General features: G+C 38.6%; 1 protein-coding gene across 1 annotated transcript in view; it reads right to left on the bottom strand.

Moving 5' to 3' along the window:
- SLC15A5 (solute carrier family 15 member 5) overlaps window positions 1–26,638 on the bottom strand; it is a 99,054-nt gene that overhangs the window by 55,616 nt on the left and 16,800 nt on the right. The window contains 4 exon segments of the mRNA XM_069586489.1: window positions 7,892–8,008; window positions 8,011–8,077; window positions 14,910–15,130; window positions 25,003–25,172. Coding sequence (XP_069442590.1) covers window positions 7,892–8,008; window positions 8,011–8,077; window positions 14,910–15,130; window positions 25,003–25,172 — 575 coding nt within the window.

Here is a 26,638-nt window from a genome sequence, read left to right as displayed (position 1 = left end):
GAATGGCAACCCACCCTAATATTCTTGCCTGGAGAATCCCATGGACAAAGGAGCCTGGTGGGCTATAGTCCATAGGATCGCACTGATTTGGACATGACTGAAGAGGCTGAACACACACGTGGTTGTAGACAACTCTCCAAAAGTCTTAAATGGCTTAGAGTTTATTCTAATATCCCACCATGTAAGACTTTTTCAAATCAGACCACAATGAATTTTTTAAGTCAGAATTTATTCAAACATTTTAGTTGTATTTGCTGCTTCCTGTTGAGGCAAAATCTAACACTACAATATAAATATGTAAAGATGATTCCAACGTTGGATAAATTTGCCTCACTGAGAAAACTATGGATTTTTTTTTTAATGTGTCATTTGAGGTATGAGCCTCCGATATGTAACACAACTGAAAGGATGAAACTGTACTGAGTCCTTGAGAAATTGTCCTCAGATCCATGATTTTGGCAAATTTCAAAAACAAGAAACTGGCTAATGTAAGAACACACTTTCTTATAAAGATAGCTATGATTTCATCATCGTATATGTTTCTGCCTTTGTGGAAGATCTTTCTCACCTGCTACTTGGCATATGTTTTTTGCTTTGTTTCTCCTGTTAGTGGCATGTTCCTGTGTTTGAACTGAGCTATCCACATTCTGTCTCTTGTTTTTGTTTAGACCACTGGGAACTCATTTCAGGAAGTTCAGCTTCAGTTTGTGTTTTAACTTCTGAATCTGGAACAGGTCATTCATTTGCATGGAGATCAGTTACACAAACATATCTGTAAGGCATAAAATATTGCTTCAGTTGACTTACTAAATGGTCTAATTTAGGGGTCCCCAACCTCCTAGATCTAATGTCTGATGATCTGAGATGGAATTGATATAACAATAATAGAAATAAAGTGCACAATAAATGTAACACTCGAATCATTTGGAAACCATCCCCCCCTTCAACCCATGGAAAAATTATTTTCCCTGAAAAAAAACTATTTTCCTTCTGGTCTACTTTACCTCAAATTTAATTCCAGTGTTGACGTCAACGTTAAAAGTAAGAACCTAAGAACATCGATGTGCTTTTATTAAACAAATGAACAACTGAATGAACGAGTTATTCAGGCTAGATATTTGCATGTTACTTTTTTTAGTGTTTACAAAACTTCCTGTCAGGTATTTTGCAGAAGGTATACACCATGATGTTTCTTGGTGTCACAGTTCTGAAAACTATACTAGGGAAAAAGTAGTTTTGATGAAATAATCCTACTTTCAATGAAGGTAACTGGATCCCTGGCTTGGTTTTTTAATTTAGCAAGCACTTTGATTCCAACCAAAAAGAAACTCTGTCAATTATTAAAACTAGCAGAAAGTACATATACTATATATAAACTAGTAGAAGGTATATATATAAAAAGGGACCAGCACCTTGGCTGTACCTGAATCATAAAGAACTTTGAATTAGGATTTGAATTTTCAAGTTTTATTTTAAAGAGGAAGGCCTGGAAGACATTTGGATATACTTCATCTGCATTTCAATATCAATGTTACTTAAAAGCCAAGATAACAGCTACCTACTGGGTTGTGCACTTCTGCTTTGCACAAGGCTTAATGACAATCTTAATTAGGCTAATTTTAGTCAGATTAATACTGGTGTGTGTCAGCACTAGCTACTGAATGCCACATACTGGATTTTAACTAACGGTAGGAGAGGAAATACTCATGGTGCAAACATTTTTGAACTGAAAAAAGCTAAAACAAAGTATACTCAGCTATGACAGAGGATACATCATAATATCACTGACTCTAGATTTTTGGTGTATTAAGGCTGACTTTTAAATAGATACATCTGTCTCGTGTAATGTTAGGAAAATACAGTCTTGGTGAAACACTCTGTGTGTATCAAACCTTTGCCGTCCAAGTTCTAAAAGATTACTTGTTAATTTCTTTAGCTGATAAACTCAAGAATGTCCTATCTTCAATCAGAAACCCCTCTTTCCTTGCATTGTTATGAGCTAGATAAAAGCAAGCTCATTTTTTTTTCCTTTGTTAAATTTCTACTTTGACCAACCAAATGAGATTTCTCTACCTCTCTCACTCTTGGCCTGGGCTGTCATTATCCTTGTCAAACCCTAGGCATATCAGTGTTGGCACCATCTGCCTCCTTAAACATAACAGTCCTTGGACAGGGAGTGACTGACTGTGAAAGGGGCTGGGAGAACCTTAAAAATCAACTCATTGTGATGGCAGAAGGATTTTTCGTTTACTTCATAGCCTTGATTAGAAATAGCAGTAAGGATTCCAAATTAACACTAATAATGTCTATAATTTAAATGTTCAAAACAGCACTGTTTACAATAGCCAGGACATGGACGCACCCTAGATGGCCATTGACAGACGAATGGATAAAGAACATATGGTACATATATACAATGGAATATTGCTGCTGCTGCTGCTACTAAGTAGCTTCAGTCGTGTCTGACTCTGTGCGACCCCATAGGCGGCAGCCCACCAGGCTCCCCCATCCCTGGGATTCTCCAGGCAAGAACACTGGAGTGGGTTGCCATTTCCTTCTCCAATGCATGAAAGTGAAAATTGAAGTCGCTCAGTCGAGTCCTACTCCTAGCAACCCCATGGACTGCAGCCCATCAGGCTCCTCCATCCGTGCTTTTTTCCAGGCAACAGTACTGGAGTGGGGTGCCATTGCCTTCTCCAACAATGGAATACTAGTCAACCATAAAAACGAACGAAATTGAGTCAGTTGTAGTGATGTGAATGAACCTAGAGCCTGTCATACAGAGTAAAGTAAGTGCGAAAGAGAAAAATGAATATTGTGTATTAATGTATATATACGGAATCTAGAAAAATGGTTCTGATTAATCTATTTGCAGGGCAGGAATAGAGGTACAAAAGTAGAAAACAGACTTGTGGACAAGGTGGAGGAAGAAATAGGGGTGATGAACTGAGAGAGTGGCATCGACATATACACACTGCTGCTGCTGCTGCTGCTAAGTCACTTCAGTCGTGTCCGACTCTGTGCAGCCCCAGAGACGGCAGCCCACCAGGCTCGCCCGTCCCTGGGATTCTCCAGGCAAGAACACTGGAGTGGGTTGCCATTTCCTTCTCCCATATATACACCACCATGTGTGAAACAGATAACTAGTGGAAGCTACTGTATGGCACAGGGAGCTCAGCTCGGTGCTCTGTGATGACCTAGAGGGGTGGGATTGCAGTAGGAATCGGGGTATGGGAGGGAGACGAGAGAGAGTATATATGTATACATATGACTGATTCACGTTATTGTACAGCTGAAACTAACACAATATTGTAAAACAATTATACTCCAATAAAAAGGAACTATAGATGGCTAGTAAGTGGAATAATAATAACAAATAATAAAACAACGGCCTTAAAATTAGAAGGTCTGAATTCAAATAAGACATTATCTTTGAGATCCTTGACCTAGTAAATGATGACTTATCATGAGATTAAGTGGGATATGCATAGGAAGGTGCCTAGGTTCAAAGAGGAATTCATAAATATTTGTTTGTTCATAATTTATATACTTACATACTTCACTCACATTTTCAAGGCACTTAGGTTCAAAGCAAAAGTAAATTTTAATGTTAGATTGATTCAGTTATGTAAATCACTATCAAAAAGTACCCTAGGTTTATGCTTCTATGTCCTGATAAAACTTATTAATCTTCCATAATCACAAGCCCGATATGGAAAACTTAAGCAAACATCTAGTTAAAAAGATACATATCATCACACCTCTTTATTTCCCCAGAGCAAAATATTATGCAAATAAGTGAGCAAGTATGTAAATGAACAAATGAATGGAGTCTGGCTTAGAAACAATTGAATTCAGTAATTTGTACTCAGAAGGATATAGCTCAGATTTTTTAGATGAATCTAGTTTTTTCCTTTTCTTCCTGCCCACTAAGTCTGTTACCAACCTTCCCAGGGAATATTTAGTTCATTAACATCAAACAATATATCAGATAACTCTACCTAACCTTCCTTCCTCCAGAAAAACCACATACACTTCTTTAAGAATAGGCATGCTTTCAAATATGTGAGACTGGAGAATTGTCCAAGAGAAAGTGCTCATATTTCAAGTGAATTTAAGATTGCTTATACTCAGGAAAGATTTTATTTTATTTTATTTTATTTTGGCCACGCCATGTGGCTTGCAAGATCTAGTTCCCCAACCAGAGAATGTACTTGAGTCCTCACCCAGGCCCTCGTTAGTGAAAGCTAACCACTGGACTGCCAGGGAATTCACAGGAAGGATTTTAAAAAGTAGTTCTTTCATTCATATTGTATACCATATTTCTCTAAAGTAACCCAATTTAAAATTTTTTTTAGTAAGAAAGCATAATTCAGAAGCTTAGACTGAATTTTCATGATTTTGTACTGGACTGCCAAGAATTCTGGCATTTTGCAATATAAATTTATCCCCACGTTGTTCTGCATTCATTATATTTTAATAGTACACTTGCTGAGGGTATGTACAAAGTCTTACTCTTCTTTTGCATCCTCAAACAGTGCTGGACATTCACTAAATACTGGTTTGGATTTCTATACTAGCAGACCAAAAAAAAAAAAAAAAAAGCAGTTTGTAAGATTTAAGGATTGTTAAAACCTATTAAGTTTTATAGTTTGTCTAAACCTATAACAATAAATAATGTCAGGGTTACTGGCTTACAGAATAAATCAAAAAATATTTTGTACTGAAGACCTCTACAATTGAAGATAAAATAAACTGAATTTAGTCACTTTGAGTTCTTTCTAAAAACAAATCTACTCTGTGATGTGATCTGGAGTGATCTTGTTGATGGCTCTGGTAAATAACAGGAGGCACATATGCTAAAATGTAACTTCTATAAACAGAGAAACAGCAAAAAATATATATATATATATCATAATGGGTTACCAGAAGACTGCATTGTCTTCACAGATCTCTACAAAGGAGGTTTTAAGAATAACAACCAGAGCACCAAAGAATTGATGCTTTTGAACTGTGGTGTTGGAGAAGACTCTTGAGAATCCCTTGAACTGCAAGGAGATCCAACCAGTCCATCCTAAAGGAGATCAGTCCTGGGTGTTCATTGGAAGGATTGATGTTGAAGCTGAAACTCCAATACTCTGGCCAACTGACATGAAGAGATGACTCATTTGAAAAGACCCTGATGCTGGGAAAGATTGAGGGCAGGAGGAGAAGGGGACAACAGAGGATGAGATGGCTGGATGGCATCACCGACTCAATGGACATGGGTTTGGGTGAACTCCAGGAGTTGGTGGTAGACAGGGAGGCCTGGCGTGCTGCAGTTCATGGGGTTGCAAAGAGTCAGAGCAACTGAACTGAACTGAACCAAGAGAAAAGAAACTTCCAGATGCCTGGCCTTGACTCTCAATGAAATTATTTCTCAAGTAGATGATAAGACATAATGTTGCCATTGTATGCTATTTCTTAAGAGTTTCAAACTTCCTCTGCTCTCTGTTTATCCTCACCAAACAATCAGACCTGCCCATGCAACGAAGACTTAGTATTAGCTAATATTTATAGAGCTTCCACTCTGTGCCCTAACTGTGCTCTAGGCGCTATTATCACCTTGAATGATTTCAAACGTTTTACAGAACAAAGGGTTCCAACATTTATCTCAGGTACGGCCCTCAATTAAAAAAAGTGAACTAGAAGACAAAATTAAGTGGCTTTCCCAAGTTACCCAGGAACAGCTCAGCAGCAGAGCAGGGGCTGAGACCCCAGTCTCTGGTCATCAGATGAGCTTGGGTTTCCTGTTTCTTATCTTCTTGGTCCATGGCAGTGCCTGGCGGACCCCAGCGAGGCAGAGGAGAATGTCACCAGGATGCTCCTCCTCTCCCATTTCATTGGCAGAAATTTTACTTTACCCACTATAGATTGTGTTCTGAGTAAGAAGTCCTACATTTTTTTCACTTTAAAAAATTGAGAGTAGACCATATCATCAACAACAACACGATAATAATGAGGTCAGTGTTCAGTCATGTCCAACTCTTTGCCGCCCTATGAACTGTAGCCCACCAGGCTCCTTTGTCCATGGAATTTTCCAGGCAAGAATGCTGGAGTGGGTTGCCATTTCCTTCTCCAGAGGATCTGCCTGATCCAGGGATGGAATCTGTGTAGGATGTCCTACATTTTTTTCACTTTAAAAATTAAGAGAGGACCATAACAACAACAAGGTAGCAATTATATGAGGTCAAGGATGCGTTTACTACCCTTATTGTCATAAATATTTTGCAATATAGAATGGTATCAATTTATAACATTGTGTACCTTAAACTCACACATTTGATGCTTTTGAATTACGGTGTTGGAGAAGACTCTTCACAGTCCCTCGCACAGCAAGGAGATCAAACCAGTCAATCCTAAAGGAAATCAACCCTCAATATTCACTGGAGAGACTGATGCTGAAGCCGAAGCTCAATACTTTGGCCTCCCAATGCGAAGAGCTGACTGATTGGAAAAGACCCTGATGCTGGGAGAGACTGAGAGCAGGAGGAGAAGGGATGTCAGAACATGAGATGGTTGGATAGCATGGCCGATTCAGTGGACATGAGTTTGAGAAAACTCTGGAATATAGTGAAGGACAGGGAAGCCTGGTGTGCTCCAGTCTACCAGCTTGCAAAGAGTTGGGCACAACTGGGAGACTGAATCTTTATTTTTAAAATGGAAGGATAATTCTTTAAGAACATGTAAATAGACACCCAAAGGAATAGAGAGAATATACGAACATAAGTAGACCTTATTTGTACATGGGCTTCCCTGGTAGCTCAGACAGTAAAGCATCTGCCTACAATGTGGGAGACCCAGGTTCTATCCCTGGGTGGGGAAGATCCCCTGGAGAAGGAAATGGCAACCCACTCCAGTATTCTTGCCCAGAAAATCCCATGGACTGAGGAGCCTGGTAGGCTACATTCCATGGGGTCGCAAATAGTCGGACACGACTGAGCGACTTCTTTCTTTCTTATTTGTACATGAAATTTTATATCTATGAAACTATTTACGATTTTTTAAAAATTAAAATTTTAAATGAAAGACAGGGAAGCTTGGCGTGCTGCAGTCCATGAAATCCCAAAGAGTTGGACATGACTTGGCAACTGAACAATGTCAATTATATCTCAAGGTGGAAAAATTGTTTGAAAATTATTGTTGCATACCTTACTAGTGGAAGAAGTACTGTACTGAAACTGAATCACAGTACTAACTTCTAATAATTTTTTTTGGTGGTTCAGAAGTTAATTCCTCCCAAGTATTATTGCTTACCTGTGTTAATTTTTTAAAACATTCTCAGCATCAACTTAGGAGTAGAGACTGTTTTACATGAAGAGGGAGACACCATTTGGTGGCACTGAAAATTTTGCTGAGTCTTTATATCAGGTGTGTCTTCTGAGAAGCAAAGAAGGATAGGAAGAAAATGGAACACTGATGTCCATGTAGAGACTTGAGAAAATGGACATCAATACTCTTGAATGTACCTTCTTCCTAATTTGTCAAAATCAGACTCTACTCCAGAGCACATAGATAACTTAGAGCCTTGTACAGTGTTTCTTATTTTAGTGTGGGATGGAGAGGGTGGGACGAATTGAGAGAGTAGCACGGAAACATACACTGTACCATACGTAAAACAGACAGCCAGTGGGAATTTGCTGTGTGACATAAGGAGTTCAACCCAGCGCTCTGTAACCACCTTCAGTGGTGTGGAAGGTGGCAGGGAGGATCAAGAGGGAGGGGACATATGTAGACCTGTAGCTGATTCATGATGATGTGTGGCAGAAATCAGCACAATATTGTAAAGTAATTACCCTCTGATTAAAAAAAAGTTACAAACCACTTACTAGAAATGGTAAGTTGTCCTTACGAATGCATGCTGACAGAAAAGAGCCATCTCTCTTAGAGGGAAGCAAGCAGGTGCTGAAATATACCATAAAAGGGGCCAGAATGAGCAGTGGGAGGATACTGATGACATTCATGATGAAACTGGCAGAAGCGATCCATGCAGATTGCGACTGGAATTCACGGTCTGCAGATAATATTCTGAAGGAACCTGCTTTTCAACGGGAAAGAGCCATGCTTTAAGACAGTGGTTTAAGACTTCCCCGGTGGTCCAGTGGTTAACACTCTGAGCTTCCAGTGCAGCGGGGGTGTGTGGGTTTGGTCTCTGATTGGGGAGCTAGGATCCCACGTGCCCCATAGTGAGGCCAAAATAAATGAATAAATAAATAAAATGATTTCAAAAAAGAAAAAAAAGACAGTGGTTTAACTTTAGAGGAAGATTCCTGTGGCAGATGCCTTGTCCCTTGCCTGTACTCTGTGAGAGATAAGCTGGACATTCCCCATGTCTTTGAGGTCATGATTATGAGCTGACAAAGGTCAGTAGGAGCTCTGTTTAGTCTATTGACAATGCTACTGATTCTTTATGATGAATCTTTGGTCATCTAGTCTTTCTTCTTAATTTTCCTTGGAAAAGTAACAAAGACCCTAAGTTTGTGCCTCAGATGACACATAAGAAATCAAGTAACAAATATTCCATATCAGCAAGTAAAGGTTTTGTTTTTCCCAACAATAAAGCGAAAGCCAGCAGGAAGTATTAAGACTTTCTTTTCACTCATAAACAATAGATTGTGGCCAGTATATCCTTTAAATTGCACTGAGTTTGGTAGCAAAATAAGTAAGAATGATTTTTCCCTAAGAAGAGGGGCCCAGTGTAGAAACCCATTGCTTGATGTAGGCTATATTTATAGGCTCCCTGGACTGGTCTTGGTTTTAATATGTCAAGTAAAATGAAAAAAAAAAAAAAAAGAGAGAGAGAAAACAGACTTGTTTCTATACTCTCCTTTTAAACTAATTGTGAAGCACTAGAGGACCAAAAAGGTAATTCCATGAAAAAAGTTGCACAATAAAGTAGAAGAAATTAAAAACAAACATGCAAAAGAATCTACAACACAAACAATACCTCTGCCCCACTGCAAACCCTCAACATAGTGTCCGAATTTCATTTGTACAATAAATCCTAATACTAACTGAAACTCTGACATTAACTTGGAGTCTCTTCATGTGCTCCAAACCCTTTGTTAGGTTATAACTGTTAGGTCAGAACTAAAGCACAGTGTCACAGGAAAGGTGTATCTTCTCACTTCATGAGCTTTGTTGCAATAATCACCTCTTTGTCATTATCATTAGCAGCACAGAGTATTTCTTTAATTCCCAGTGGCACACAAAGCTACTAATTGGCTTGGTGAGAAAGTCAACCCAAGTTTTGTCCTTAAGGGATGGAGTCTCCATATATATATATTTTTTCTTACAGTGTGTGAACTTCATTAGGATTCCAGCTTTACCCCCATCCTGGGAGAGCAACCTGGCTCAAACATCCAGATGATAACTTCTTGTTTGAAACCTTCAGTATCTCCTTCTCTAATTATCAGGTTGTGCAACTTGAGAAGCATAAGGAGAAGCAGAGTCATAAGTCAGTACAGTTGCAAACAAGTCCACCAATTACAGAATGAGCCTTTTGCTCTATTAACTGCCTCCATCCAGGGATGAACTACATTTTCACTAAGATTTTTTTTTTAATCTATATAAAATATGTCCTGGTGATAATTTATTTTCTGATCTTGAATTTGACCCTTGGGATAGTAAACAGGATTGTTATAGTTGGGTAAAGACAGCAAGAGAGAAGGGAACATTAGCTAGTTCTGCCCTAGTTCCATCAAAATATTAAGTTTCTTCCTTAAGCAGAGGAAAATGAATGATTTTTTTAAGAAAAAGTGCTGGCAGCAGAGCTCCTCTAAGACTGAGAGGCTCACAGCACAACTTGGAAGTTTCTGTTACTGATTTCAAACGAGAATTATTGTTAATAGGAATAGTTATTATCAGCATGAATCACAGACACAGAAACCTGCTAACTTAATAATGTGGCAAATGTATGATTAATCTTTAGTGAAGCAATATTCATATATTGCCTAATCTAAGAAAAGGCTCTGATGTCTTGAAAGCTTGAAATCATTTCTGCTTCTGCCTCAAGTTCTGAAATCATCTCCTTTTAAAATTTTAAATGCTCTTATTTCATACAAGCTTCTGAGTATTCAGGAATAATTGCTGTCAATAGAGATTCATTTTCACCTCTGAATGGCCAGTAATGTCAAATGGCAACATCATCGGCCTTAATATCAACATATTTTAAATGTATGTCTTGGAACTGAAGGTCAATAATTGCTACTAAATTTAAAATATGGCATGCTATGATGTTTTATTCTTGGTGCTTTGATCTCCTTTATACTGGTGATTATTTCATCTGGAGGCAAAAATCTAACACCAGCCTATCCCAGCGGAAGTTTCATCGGCCCCCTTGAGAAGTATATTCTAACCATTTTCTCTGGAGTTTCTGGCATAACATTACTGTATATGATTTTGGAACCTGTATAGTCTGTACAGGGTTTTTTTTTTTTTTAATTAATTTTTGGTTGCACTGCCTGGCATACAGGATCTTAGTTCCTTGACCGGGGATCAAACCCATGACTCCTGCAGTTGAAGCACAGAGTCTTAACCACTGGACTGCCCAGGGAGTTCATTGTACAGGGATTTTTTAAAATACAATTTTACCTATTCATCTATCATATTCCTGGCTGCTCTGGGTCTTCGTAGCTTTGTTGCTTTTCTCTGGTGCCATGAGCAGGGCTACTCTCTAGTTGCGGCGCTCGGGCTTCTCATGGCAGTGGCTTCTTCTCTTGTTGTGGAGCATGAGCTCTAAGGCACCCAGGCTGAGCCACCGAGGCATGTGGGCTCAGTAGCTGCGGCTCCTGGGCTCTAGAGCACAGGCTCAACAGCTGAGGTGCATGGGCTTAGTTGCCCTGAGGCCTGTGGGATTTTCCCTGATCAGAGGTCGAATCCACGTCGCCTGCATTGGCAGGCAGATTCTTCACCACTGAACTATCAGGGAAGCCCTGTATACGGGTTTTTAACCCAAAGGCAAGAGCGGTATAGTTGGTAACAGCAAAGTGTGGGCACTGATACCAGCCCTGGGTTGGGACAGCCATGTGGCCATATTGCTAGTAGGGCAACCAAGAGCAAATTGCAAGCCACTTAATGTCTCTGAGACTCAGATCTAGGATAACAAAATCAGTTCTGAGACATGCTGTGGGGGTTGACTTAAGACACTGTGAAGTCATCCTTTAGCGGCTATATAGGTGATCAACGATATTAGTGTTTGTTCTTTGCAACAGAGTAGGCATCTAGATTTGGTGATATGCTTAAAAATTAGTTTATCAAAGTTTATTATAATTTATGTCAAATTTTAAAATATATGACAGTTTTCCGAGAAGGGTTAGATTTAGTCAAAAGAAACAGTAGGAGTCACTAAATTATGAGGGTAAGAATCAAGAATTTGTGCTATTCACCAGTCAGAATGGCTGCGATCCAAAAATCTGCAAGCAATAAATGCTGGAGAGGGTGTGGAGAAAAGGGAACCCTCCTACACTGTTGGTGGGAATGCAAACTAGTACAGCCACTATGGAGAACAGTGTGGAGATTCCTTAAAAAATTGCAAATAGAACTACCTTGTGACCCAGCAATCCCACTGCTGGGCATACACACCGAGGAAACCAGAATTGAAAGAGACACATGTACCCCAATGTTCATCGCAGCACTGTTTATAATAGCCAGGACATGGAAACAACCTAGATGTCCATCAGCAGATGAATGGATAAGAAAGCTGTGGTACATATACACAATGGAGTATTACTCAGCCATTAAAAAAATACATTTGAATCAGTTCTGATGAGATGGATGAAACTGGAGCCGATTATACAGAGTGAAGTAAGCCAGAAAGAAAAACACCAATACAGTATACTAACACATATATATGGAATTTAGAAAGATGGCAATGATGACCCTGTATGCAAGACAGGAAAAAAGACACAGATGTGTATAACGGACTTTTGGACTCAGAGGGAGAGGGAGAGGGTGGGATGATTTGGGAGAATGGCATTCTGGCATGTATACTATCATGTGGGAATTGAATCGCCAGTCTATGACGCGGGATGCAGCATGCTTGGGGCTGGTGCAAGGGGATGACCCACAGAGATGTTATGGGGAGGGAGGTGGGAGGGGGGTTCATGTTTGGGAACGCATGTAAGAATTAAAGATTTTAAAATTAAAAAAAAAAACTAAAAAAAAAATTAAAAAAAATTAAAAAAAAGAATCTGTGCTATTTGCACAGAAGGTTTAAGGCTGCCCATGGGTCAGTTAGCAATTTTGCACTCATGATTAATTTCTTCATCCTAAGATTTTTTATAATATTAATGTTCATATATAGAGGTGGTACTTTTGTATTTTTGCACCATCTATTATTGTAGAATCAAGAGAGAGGTTGAATCTACTAAATCAGCCTAGTTTTCATGTATTGTTTAGAACAAGGGTCAGCAAGCTTTTCTGTAAAAGGCCAGATAGACAATATTTCCATGTGTGGATTCTGTTGCAACTACTCAACTCTGCTGTTTGCAGGCGTAAACAGACATGCTATTACAAATGAACATAAGACTGTGTTCCAATAAACTGTATTTATGAACGCTGATTTTTTTTTTTCTTTTAAAGAAGAGGCTTTTATTCTAGTTGCTGGCAGGATCCTTCTAAACAAGGAGAAATCCTATGCTTATTCTTCTCTAACAATTGTACTTTCTTTTTTTTTTTAATCAAAGTAGAGTTGATTTATAACGTTGTGCTACTTTCAAGTGTACAGCAAAGTGATTCAATATATATACACTCAGTATATGGGGGCGCTCTGATAGTTCAGTTGGTAAAGAATCTGCCTGCAATGCAGGAGACCTCAGTTCGATTCCTGGGTCAGGAAGATACACTGGAGAAGGGATAGGCTACCCACTCCAGTATTCTTGGGCTTTTGCTGTGGCTCAGCAGGTAAAGAATCTGCCTGTAATGTGAGGGATCTGGGTTCGATCCCTGGGTTGGGAAGATCCTGTGGAGAAGGGAAAGGCTACCTACTCCAGTATTCCAGCCTGGAGAATTCCATGGACTGTATAGTCCATTGGGTTGCAAAGAGTTAGACATGACTGAGCGACTTTCACTTCACTTCATACTCTCTCTCTCTCTCTCTCTCTCTCTCTCTCTCTATATATATATATATATATATATATATATATATATATATATAGGCTGCTGCTAAGTCACTTCAGTCGTGTCTGACTCTGTGCAACCCCATAGACAGCAGCCCACCAGGCTCCCCTGTCCCTGGGATTCTCCAGGAAAGAACACTGGAGTGGGTTGCCATTTCCTTCTCTAATGCATGAAAGTGAAAAGTGAAAGTGAAGTTGCTCAGTCGTGTCCGACCTTCAGCGACCCCGTGGACTGAAGCCTTCCAGGCTCCTCTGTCCATGGGATTTCCCAGGTAAGAATACTTGAGTGGGTTGCCATGCTCTCTTGTGGGGGATCTTCCTGAGCCAGGGATTGAACCCATGTCTCTTACATCTCCTGCACTGGCAGGTAGGTTCTTTACCACTAGCACCACCCAGTAGAGTGTATATGTTAATCCCAAGCTCCTAATTTATCCTTACTGCCCTTTCCCTTTGGTAATCATAAATTTGTTGTTTGTTTTCTATGGACACCTCATTTTGAATTTCATACAATTTATAATTATAATTGTGCACCCAATTATAATTATAATGTGCTGCAAAATATTATTCTTTTTTTATTTTTAAAAATCATGTGAAGATGCAAAAACCTTCTTACCTTACAGGATATATGAAAAAGGCAATGGGCTGGATTTGGTTTGCAGGTAGTAATTTGCTGACCCCTGGTTTAGAGGAGTAAGCGTTTTACTAAGAGTCAGAAGATAAGATTCTGTCTTTTCTTTCACTGCTATTCACTGACCTACTTACCCCAAATCACTTAACTTTTTTCAAGCCTCAGTTTCCTCTTCAACAAATGAAGGAATTGAGTAAATTAATCTCTAAGATTTTTTTCTAGATCTATAGATTGTAGAATCTAGTATTCTATGATTTAACTCACTCATTAGCCATCTAATTCCAAGTTAGATGTTAGCTATGAAGAGTTTCAAATTTCTTCAAAGATTTTTATAATCATTTATATTTCTTCATAACTGAATCAGCCAATTTAGCTACTTGTTAATACCAATTTTTAAAAGCTTGGTCAAGGAGGAAAGCAAAGTTAATTTATCTCCATTTCTATTGCTCAGACGCTCAGTCATGTCTGACTCTTTGTGACCCCCTGGACTATAGCCCACTAGGCTCCTCTGTCCATGAGATTCTCCAGGCAAGAATTCTGAAGTGGGAGGCCATGTCCTTCTCAAGGGGAACTTCCTGACCCAGGGATCGAACTCTTTATCTCTTACATCTCCTACATTGGCAGGTGAATTCTTTACCACTGGTACCATCTGCGGAGAAGGCAATAGCACCCCACTCCAGTACTCTTGCCTGGAAAATCCCATGGATGGAGGTGCCTGGTAGGCTACAGACCATGGGGTCACTAAGAGTCAGACAAGACTGAAGCCACTTAGCAGCAGCACCACCTGAGAAGCCCATAATTGCCCATAGAGCTCATATTTTTCCAAGTTACTCACAAGCCTTGGAAATTCTGTAAAGTATTGTCTGCCATGTCTGCACCTAATGACAGACTCTTGCAGTTCAACAGGAAAAATGCCACACTCAGATCCTCCTCTGGAATGCTTATATCTGACTCCACTTAGTCCTTAAAAGCTAGAGCCTGTAATGATTAGAAACATTTATAGGTTAACATCCTAACGAAGTATATGGGAAACACTTGTTGGGGTGAAAAGAAATGTCTACTTGTAATGTTATCATGCAATCATTTTACTGTTTCTGTGGGTAGTATTAGTTATTTTTCCTCACTTGCATAATGCACATTTTGTAGAGGAGCTGAAAAATAAAGAGTGGCAGAAGGTTGAAGAAAAATTTTGGGTCTTCCACAAGGAGCTCACTGTAAAGACCGCTATTTTTTTCCTTGGCATGGTCCAACCAGCTTGTCACACCTCCACCAAGGTGGCAATACTGCAGACAACATGTTTTCAGTGCATTAACAAACGCCTTGAATGTTGTCAGGAGGGAGCAACCTGCAAATAATCGGAAATATTATGTATTTAGTAAAGGAATATTTTTCAGTTTTCCAAAATATCTATCAGAAAGATAACAATGGAAAGGATGAAGGGCAGTAAGTGAGAAGGTTTTAGCACCCAAGAGGCTGAATTCAAAGGAACAAGCTTCTGAAGAGGGTTCTGGCATCCTGGTGACCAGCCCAAGGTGGTGCCTGACAGCCGATGTAAAAAATGAAAAAGGTAAGATCAACGGGAGCATATTAAAAAGGGAAGAAAGGTGACAAAATATAGCACCAAAGTAAAAGATTTCAGCATCTCTCAGAAGCCTCTAACTTTAACACATTAATGAATGAGACACCCTGAACTTTCTTTTACAGGCTTAACACAAAGAACTGGTACTGTTTTTTTTTTTTTTAAATATAAATTGCCATATAAATAATCCTCACTTTCCTTGTCAGGTAGAAGGTGGTTTCTTATTTTGACATGTAGATGAAAGGAAATATATTCTCTGCTTTGACTTTATCCTTGAATTTCAGACATAAGGTTAAACTTTGAACTCTTCAAATGACTTTATATATGTTGATAGTGTCACCAAAAGTTCAGATTAGATTAGCTGGCTTTTGACTTTTCCAGTAGTTTCCTCTGGGTTTATATGGCTGTCGCTTAGCATCAGAAGCATTTTATTGCTTTAGGTATTTGCAATCACTTAACTGATAGTGATTTGCAACCTCATTGTTGCTTCTTTTATGATCTTTCAAACTTCACCTTTTCATTGACTCAGTTAGGACTTCCTAATCCAATGACAGATAAGAGATCCTGGTTTAGTTAGCAGTTCAGAGGTGCCATCATGATTGTTACAATGTTTCATAGCACTCCCTTAGCACTCCCTTAGACCAGATAAACCTTGCCTTAAATTACAAAGACACCAAACCATGGTTGCAGGATAAACAGTGAAATAAACAGAAACATGCTTGAGTTTCTCCAAAGAAGGCTGCTTTAGAAACTCAAGAGTATATAGTTTGATCATCATTTTAAATACGTTCAAGTTTCCCATAGTAAAATTCTAGATGAAATGCATTGTAATCAAGTTCATTTAAATGCCACAGTGTTGGTTTTCAGATTTAAATAAAGAATATTCATTTCTTTTTATGGTTATAGAGTGATGATATTGATTGGATCTGGTCTTTTCCTTAAGAGTTGTAATAGACCTATTATGTCAGTCTTTGATTAATTGAGGAAGCTGGGGGCCTGGTAATTGAATATGGAGCCTTTCACCTCTAAGTCACTGAATCAAATCCAGCCCAAATTGGTAGTGACCAAGAATGATTACAGCAGAGGCTCTTTGGCTGCCTCTGCGAAGTGTGTTGAGGTCAAGTAGAAGTATGTCGGGATAATTGCTGACAGGAGACAGGCTCATATCTACTGTCACTCTTGCCTCGTAGTCACTGTGGCCAGACTTGGATGAAAGGCCCTCAAAACTGAGAAGTCCAAAGGAGACAGACGTCCCTGTGAGTGGCCACGGTTTGTGTCCCTTAACAATGAAATAACTGGGACATCTCTTTACTATTGGAGGAAGAACTGCTCTATAAGGAAACTTTCTCAGCTATTTCAATTAGTTTACTTAAGGTTTTGGTAAGATGAGAACTAAAAAATGTCTTGATGAACAGTCTAGAGACTGAATATGGACAGGTCTGGGCTTGGAGACTTAACTTCCTGACATTTCCTTCTGATCTTGTTTCAGTTGCTCATCAACCTGTTCTCTGTCCAACTCTTGTGAAATAGTACCAAGTAGTCAGAAGGGTGATTACTGGCGTTGATCCAACTTACTCTGTGCTTTCAAATAGGCTTTATTATTAAATGATAACTATTTGAAGGATAAAAGATTATTTCCAGAGGTATTTTCCCTAATTTCCTTCGTATGTTTTAAATTCAGGACTTTATTGAATATAATGTTTTAAACTCACTATTTCTTCTTCACATAAACAAATCACTATGTCTTAAGGAAAATTGGGATCTGCTTTTATGTGTGATAAATTGATATCTCCAATCTTATTAAATAATTAATATTGCTATCTTATTATTTCTAAAGAAAGGGAGTTTGAATTAGTGCTTCTGAAATTAGCTGTGTTAAAAGATAAAAGTTTAAAAAAAAAATTTCTCAACTATAATAGTCAATACATTTGTGAAGTATGATAAAATGAAATACCTAAGAAATAACATAAAAACAAAGATACAAAATATAAAACCTGATCATCTGATTATTAAATACAACAGATATATGATGTAACTTTCCATAATACTTCTACTGTGTTTTCTCCCAGTGACTTTATCTTCTTTGTTACACACTAGTAACAATTTATGATAAGCATTGCTTGATGGACCAAGTTTTCAGTAGCCTACCTTAAATACACACTTTGAAAAATGAATTTATTTAAACAAGTAAAATTGTATCTGATATGGCGATATGCAACAATGAAAACAAAATGATTAAGAACAAGAAATGATTAAGTATGAAGAAGGTCTAAAATTTTAGCTAGCCCTTCAAGTGTGCATCAGTTCAGTTCAGTCGCTCAGTCGTGTCCGACTCTTTGCGACCCCATGAATCACAGCACGCCAGACCTCCCTGTCCATCACCAACTCCTGGAATTCACTCAGACTCACGTCCATCGAGTCCGTGATGCCATCCAGCCATCTCATCCTCCGTCATCCCCTTCTCCTCCTGCCCTCAATCTCTCCCAGCATCAGAGTCTTTTCCAATGAGTCAACTCTTCGCATGAGGTGGCCAAAGTACTGGAGTCTCAGCTTTAGCATCATTCCTTCCAAAGAACACCCAGGGCTGATCTCCTTCAGAATAGACTGGTTGGATCTCCTTGCAGTCCAAGGGACCCTCAAGAGTCTTCTCCAACACCACAGTTCAAAAGCATCAATTCTTCGGCACTCAGCTTTCTTCATAGTCCAACTCTCACATCCATACATGACCACAGGAAAAACCATAGACTTGACTAGACGGACCTTTGTTGGCAAAGTAATGTCTCTGCTTTTTAATATGCTATCTAGGTTGGTCATAACTTTTCTTCCAAGGAGTAAGCGTCTTTTAATTTCATGCCTGCAGTCACCATCTGCAGTGATTGTGCATAAGTGATGCCAAACAAATGTGAATGCCAACATTCATTCACTCATTTAACATATTTTATTACATACCTACTAAGTTCCAGTAACTTTTCTGGTCCTTAAGAATATAGTAGTGAAGAAGATTTACAGGTCCCTGAGAAGACACTAAACAAGCTGGGAAATGCTAGGTGAGAAGTAAGGTGTGCATGTCTGTGCTCAGTCATGTCAGACTCTTGGTGATCCCATGGACTGTAGCCCGCCAGGCTCTTCCATTCATGGCATTTCCTAGGCAAGAATACTGGAGTGATTTGCCATTTCCTTCTCCCGGAGATCTTCTCAACCCAAGAGTCAAACCTTCATCTCCAGTGTCTCTTCCATTGGCAGGCAGATTCTATACCACTGCTTAGCTGGGAAGCCTGGGGTAGGGTGTAGACAACACCTAAAGAGTTGAAATTTGAATTGAGAGTTGAATACATTGGAAATAGGCAAAATGACCCAGAGGAAGCATATACAAAGCATGTCATGAAGTAGAAATTACCTGGGAGAGGCTCAGAAACAGTAAAGGTCAATGAAGCTGTAGTTCAGAATATTGGAAGGAAATAAGATCTAAGAATTGGTCAGGGTCAGACTTTACAGGCCAAGGTAAGGAACCTGGAGTTTATTTTTCATGTTATGAGAAACTATTAAGAAATTTTACACAGAGTAGACATAAGATATGATGTACGTTTTAAAAAAAGTTACTCTGGAACTCTGGTAGTTGTGTGCATAATGGATTTTACCGAACAAAAGACAAAGATGGAAGACAGTTAACAGGTAATGACGACTTGACCACAGACCAGGAAGGAGAGAAGTGAACCGAATGGGATGCGTTTACATGTCAATGCCAACCCCCTAACTACCCCCTCCCCAATCCTTCCTCCCTGGTAACCATAAATTCACTCTCTGTTTGTTAGTCTGTTTCAGTTTTATAAATAAGTTCATTTGTATCTTTTATTAGTTTCATATAAGTGATATCATTATGATATTTGTCTTTCTCTTCTGATTTATTTCACTCAGTATATACTGACAATCACTAAGTCCATCCATGCTGCCATAAATGGCATTATTTCATTCTTCTTAATGGCTGAGTTTTCATCACATATAATGGACACACTGCTATATTTAAAGTGGATAACCAACGGAGACCTACTTTATAGCACAGGGAACTCTACTCAATATTGTATAACTACCTAAATGGGAAAAGAATTTGAAAAAGAATAGATAGCTGTACAACTAAATCACTTCACTGTACATCTGTAACACAACATTGTTAATCACCTAATCACCTATACTTCAATATAAAATAAAAAGTGAAAAAAAGAATGAGAAGTGTTATTGAAGAATCAACAGGATATTTTGACATGGGGAGAGGGTGAAGAAATGAGAAGATTTAAGGATGGTACTTCTGTTCCCCTTACATGAAAATGGAAAAGATAAGCACATTTGCAGCGGGATGAATTAAGAGTTGAGGTTTGGTCAGCTTAAATTTGAGATGACCCCTGGATAACCAAATGAAAATGAATAGGAAGTCAGGAATGTGAGTTTCAAGATGAGGAGAGTTAAATGAGATGGAGTGTTTGGTGTGGATCACTTAAGGAAAGAGGGTAAAGAGAGAAGAATGCGATCCTGGAATAAATTCCAGGGCTCTGTTCCAATTCGCCATCTGATGTGAAGTGCTGATTCAAGACCCTGATGCTGGGAAAGACTGAGGGCAGGAGGAGAAGGGGACGACAGAGAATGAGATGGTTGGATGGCATCAATGGACCTAAGTTTGAGCAAGCTTTGAGAGATAGTAAAGGATAGGGAACCCTGGAATGCTGCAGTCCATGGGGTTGCAAAGAGTTGGACACAACTGAGTGACTGAACAACCACTCCATTAAGAGACTATAAGAATGAGAAAAGGTGGCCAAGGAGAAAGAGTGGACAATGAACTAGATGGACTGTTAGTCAGAGGAAAGAGGAAGCAATAAACCTAATTGACAAGGTGGACTGAGAGGGAGCCAGTAAGGAGGCGGGAAAAGGAGCTATGCTGTATCTGTCTATGCAGAGGGAGCATTCATTATCCATTCAAACTGTAACTATCCCCGAGTGTCAGGAGGGAAGCCCCATTGAAAACATCTGTATCTAAACATCATACCACATTCCTGGATTAATCTATTAGGCTTAATAGGAAACTCAAGCCTTCTGTACAATAAACTCCAAACCCAAGCCTTCTGTATAATATTGTGTGTCATGTAGACTCAGCCTTTAAAAAAATCCATTGTCATTATAATCCTCAAATTGCTTTTCTACACCAGGAGCAGAAACTGGGAAGCTGAAAAAAAAACACCTGAAATGAAAATGCAACCGAGACTTCAAGTTCCAGTTTAAACATGCATGGCAAACACACCAGGTGTGCACATTTTAAAATAAAACAGATGAGCTATTTTAAATGTTTATTGCCAAACTTAAAAGATCATAACCATTACTATTTTTTTATTTTTTATTTTTTTATTTAAAAAAAACTTTAGAAAGCAATTTTTAAATTCTTTGCACCTTTAAGTTCTTGGCTCTGATGGTCTGCTCCTCTGACCTTGATCTAATCATGAACATCTACTCTACTTAATTATAATAAAAAATCCTACATTGCACTCTAGATGGTAGATGCACTTTTTCCCCTTCTTCTTTGGTCACCTGCCAGTTCTCAAAATTACAGCAGTGGGAAGAAATGCAAATGAAGACTGTGCTTGACAGCTAAACATAATGTAATGCATAGTCCACATTTGAAAAGTTACCTTAAAATAAAAGGTAGCATATAAAAAATCATTTCTTTAAGGTCACCTATGGCTTTGAATTACAGCTTTGAGGAAGTTCCAATTTAGTCATCAGAGAGGAAGAAGCCAAAATAAGGATGATATACTTTTCTAGAGGGAAGACAGAGTTTTACTTCACCATAGTTGGGTGACTGTATAACTTTGAAAAAGAAAACAAAACAAAGCAAAACAACTCCAAAATATTCATTTTATAGAGTATTGTGTAAAGTAAACTGCTGGTGAACATTTTGTAGTTTTACCCGCAGCTAATATAATTTTTTCTTGTGACTGTCCAAAGAAAGGTTACCTTATCACATGTTAAAATAGGTAGCATATGAACTGCAGTAGTCTGGCAGTAAACAGAGCTGATCAAATAGATTTGTATTACATGAAGAATTGTAGTTCTTTATTCAGATGAATTCAGATGAATATATACTTTCAGATAGGAGATTAGGAAGCAAATGGTTGGATGCTGAATAGTTATATAGAAAATCTGAATGTAAAAATTATGTATAAGCTTCTCTGTTGGCTTAGTAAGTTAAGAATCTGCCTGCAATGCAGGAGACCCAGGTTTGATCCCTGGCTTGGAAAGAAGCCCTGGAGTAGGAAATGGCAACCTGCTCTAGTATTCTTGCCTGGAAAATTCCATGGACATAAGAGCCTGGTAGGCTGCAGTCCATGGGTTGCAAATAGTCAGACACGACTGAATGACTAACACATTCACAAAAGCAGAATTACTTGACAATTACATACTCCAGAATATGCCAAAGTGGTCTTTTGACAAAAGCTTATACTTCCTTTACATTTTCCTCTTTTTTGCCTTTTGGGGCTGACAGAGAGGATCTCTCAGACATCCTTTTGCATAATGAACCCATTCCACAGACTGCCAGGAGGCTGTGTACTGCCCAGCTGTGACTGACAGAACACAGATCTCTGAGAAACAAGGCAGAGGCTTCCGGGGTAATATTTCCCCTGTCTCACTGCCTCAGTTCATGGTGTGAAAAAAACAAGCTCTAGCCTGAGAAAAGTAAGATCTGGGTTCTGGTTCCACATCAGCCACTGCCTGTGACGTCTTGGGCAACTCATTAAATTCAATTATGTCTCATCTTCTACACTCAGCTTAACAATAACAAACACTGAACATTTACTATATTCCAAATATGTATACGACTCAGGAATTTTCTTTTATAATTGAATTTATTTATTTTTAATTGAAGGCTTCCCTTGTGGCTCACCTGGTAAAGAATCTGCCTGAAGTGCCGGAGACCTGGGTTTGATCCCTGTGTTGGGAAGATCCCCTGGGGAAGGAAAAGGCTACCCACTCCAGTATTCTGACCTGGAGAGTTCCATAGACTGTATAGTCCATGAGGTCGCAGAGTCGGACATGACTGACCGATTTTCACTGATTTTTAATTGAAGGACAGTTGCTTTACAGTATTGTGTTGGTTTCTGCCAAACTGACACATGAATTTTTAACTGATCAGAAATAGACCATTTCAGCACAACATGCTAAGTGGAAAAGTAAAGCTCGGGATGGTACAAGAGCAGAAATAAAGTCCATGGAGTATAGTCTGTAAAAGGAAACCCTGTGCCCTTCTTGCCCACTTCACTGATATGGGGTGAAATGAAGTACCAGTGGTGAATGTGCTTAATTTTAAAAAAATGTAACTTCTTGCATTGCTATTAGTGGTAGCTGTATAGATAAGGGGTAGAAATAGGGGTAACAGTGAAGGTACTACTGAAAGTAAAATATGTTAGAAATCAAGATAAGAGTTTCTTTAAACAAGAGAGATAATATGAACAGAGTGACTGATCAAAGGAAGAAAACAGAAATTCCAGAAATGCAAGTGGTGGTATACAGGAAGGTGGCATCAAAGCAGTGGGAAAAAATACACTTTTTAATAAAAGGCTGGATAATATGACAGTCATATGGAAAAAGATGAAATTGAGTTCACTCTTAAAACTTATTATAATACAATTTCCAAATGGGTCACAGATATAAAGGTAAATATATATATATATATATATATATATGCCAAGAGAAATATGAATGAATTCTTTTATAATCTGGAAGTGAGGAAAACTTATGCACCAACATTCAAAATCTAGAAACATAAAGAATATAGGTAAATTTTATTTCAAACTATGCAAAAGACAAAGCAAATAGACAAAAGTCTTGTGCATGGAAGGGCTCTACCAGTGGCTCAAGGGCAAAGAATCCACCTGCAATGCAGGAAGTGTGGGTTCAACCCCTGGGTTGGGAAGATCTCCTGGAGAAGGAAATGGCAACTCACTCTAGTATTCTTGCCTGGGAAATCCCATGGTCAGAGGAGCCTGGTGGGCTACAGTCCACAGGGTCACAAAGAGTCAGACATGACTTAGCAACTCAACAACAGCAACCTTGTAGTGCTGTTCATCTCAGCACTATTTATAGTAGTAGACCATGGAAGCAACCGAGATGTCCATCAACAGATGAATAAAGAAATCGTAGTACATATATAAAATGGACTATTACTCAGCTATAAGAAGGAATGAATTTGAGTCAGTAAAGAGTGAAGTAAGACAGAAATACTGTATATTAATGCATATATATGGAATCTATGGGCTTCCCAGGTGACACTAGTGGTAAAGAACCCACCTGCCAATGCAGGAGACATAAGAGATGAGGGTTCAGTCCCTGGGTTGGGAGGATCCCCTGGAGGAGGGCATGGCAACCCACTCCAATATTCTTGCTGGGTGGATCCTGTGGACAGAGAAGACTGGTGGGCTACAGTCCAGTCCACAGGGTCACTAATAGATGATCTGTTAGTTGTTTTTATTAATAGGTTAAAAACAACTAATAGATCATCTTTGGAAGACACTGAAGTTCATCTCATTAATTTGAAAATCTAAAAACAGAGGGAAAGAATTAGACATTTATCTTCTTTTCCTTATACAAACTACTTCTGTGTAATGAAATAGTTATTGAGAATATATTTCAGCTAATAAAATTTCTCTTTATAGAATTTCTTTATAGAATTATTTCAGCTAATAAAAGAGGAAGAAACATAGAATATCACCAACTTGCAACCCCCAATGGGATCATAGATTTAAACAAAAATTAACAATGGGTACTGACCCTGCAAAAGCAGATAATGAGATAGTGTGAAGTACCTAACACCATCTGTGAAGGAATTTTGCCAAAAATGAAAAATCTGAATCTGATCAAGGATCTATGTCTGTCAGACATTTTAGGGGAAATAAAGAGGGAAAACCTTTTGGATGACATTAAATGGATATAATCAGCAAAATTCAGATTATGTGAAATGTTCAGATTTCGTAAGGAAAAAAATATTGAAAGGCGAGAAATAGAGATGAAGGGGGAGTATGTATGGTTTAAGGGACATGGCTGCCATTTAGAATATATGGGCCTTATTTGGATTTCATTTGAATAAATTATAAAACAAAACAAAATAAACAGATTTTAAAAGGGAAAAATATTTTTTAACAGATTCTTGATCATCTTAAGAAATTCTGTGTGTGCATTAATGACATTGTGATTATATTTTTAAAGTATTGGGCATATATATAGCTTCTTTTTATACACACATATGAAGCACTGTAATATTTGGTTCTTGCTTCAGAACTACCAGTAGGGATGGGGCAAAAGTGAGTAGAAATGAATTGAGAATTGCTGAAGCTGAGAGCTAGATAGAAGGGTTCATATATGATTTTTTTCTACTTTTGTTTATGTTTAAAATATTCCATTGGTAAAACTCTTTTAACAAGGGAAAAATAAGATAGAGATTACTGATATTCTTATAGACTCTGTTGCTCTCAAGTGAAGTAAGTGACAGACTCTACAAATTCTCTGAGTTGAAAGTGAAATTATACGGAACCTAAGAGGAAGAAGACGTGTCAAGAAAACCATAAAAACAAACAAAAAAATGTAAAGTGAGATTTACTTACATTTTTCTGGCTGATAAATCAGGTTATAGTGCATCATATAAAGAGTTATCAGAGCCATAAGTGTAGACATAAAAGGAATAAGTAAAACCAGGGCCCAGGCCCCTGAGTATTGGATATAAGATATTCCCAGAAAGACCACAGTTGCATTCAGGTTCATGATCCAATAAAACCTGGGAATCAAAAACAAAAATAAAATTTCCATTGAGTAGCTTCATATAATAGCTGCTAATTCTTTAAATAAACATACGCTATAAAGTAGTAGCATATGCGGCAAACTAGATTTGGCAAATACTGTTTATTAGCTTTCTTTTTTCAAATTCCATTTTTAAAAATTTTTATAAAAATTTTCAAGGTCATTGCCCATCTATAGTTGTTACCAAACAGTGGCTCCATTCCCCATGGTGTACAAATACATCCTTGTGGCCTGTCTTACATACAACCGTGTGTACCTCCCACTCTCCCAGCCTCTATACTCCCCCACCCCATAACCACTAGCTCATTCTCTATATCTGTGAGTCTGCTTCTCCTTTGTCATTTCACTAGTGTGTTGCATTTTTTAGATTCTGTATATAAGTGAAGCCATAGAGTATTTGTCTTTCTAGATCTGACTTATTTCACTTGACAAAATACCCTCCACTTCCATCCATGTTGCTGCAAATGGCAACATTTCTTTCTTTTTTATGCCAAGTAGTATTCCATTGTATGCATATACCACATCTCCTTTATTCATTCATCTGTTGAGGGACACAGGCTGTTTCCATAACTTGGAAACTGTAAATAATGTTTCTATGAATACTGGGGTGCATGATTCTTTTCAAAATTAGTGTTTTGGGTTTTTTTTTTTTCAGATATATATATACCCAGAAGTGGAATTGCTGGGTTATATGGTAGTTCACAGTCTTCTTTTTGAGAAAGCTCCATGCTGTTTTCCACAGTGGCTGTGCCAACTTACATTCCCACCCACAGTGCACAAGGGTTCCCTTTCTTCCACATCCCCACCAACATTTGTTATTTGTGTTCTGTTTGATGATAGATGTTCTGATGGGTGTGAAGTAATATTAATATCTCATTGTGGTTTTGATTTGCATTTCCTTGATGATTAGACATGTTGAGCATCTTTTCATATGCCCGTTGACCGTCTACATCTTTGTTTATTAGCTTTCTTATTAAGTACATACTTATTAAGTGGGGTCTGGTTGCTCACTATTCAAAAGCCAATAAAGAGGCAAAGTTGGCAGAAAGGAAAAATTGCTTTGTTTTGGGTGCCAGCAACTAGGGCAGAGGGCTTCCCTGGTGGCTCAGTTGGTAAAGAATCTGCCTGCAGTGCAGGAGACCTGGATTTGATCCCTGGGTAGGGAAGATTACCTGGAGATGGAAATGGCAACCCACTCCAGTATTCTTGCCTGGGAAATCCCATGGACAGAGGAGTCTGGTGGGCTAAGTCCATGGGGTCACAATGAGTTGGACACGACAACCGGGACAGGGGGAGAGCAGACTCCTGTCCAAAGGCTGACTCCCCTCCACTGACAATCAATGGGTGAGAGCTTTTATTGGCAGAAGAAGGGGGCTACGTATAGAAACAGTACAGTGAGTCTGACAGTCATCTTGAAATTGGCCATATGATGGTCTGACCAAT

This window comes from Ovis canadensis, chromosome 3, assembly GCF_042477335.2.
Source record: "Ovis canadensis isolate MfBH-ARS-UI-01 breed Bighorn chromosome 3, ARS-UI_OviCan_v2, whole genome shotgun sequence".
Lineage (NCBI taxonomy): Eukaryota > Metazoa > Chordata > Mammalia > Artiodactyla > Bovidae > Ovis > Ovis canadensis.
The sequence above is the reverse complement of the archived record's forward strand: the minus strand, read 5'-3'. Positions and strand labels throughout refer to the sequence as shown.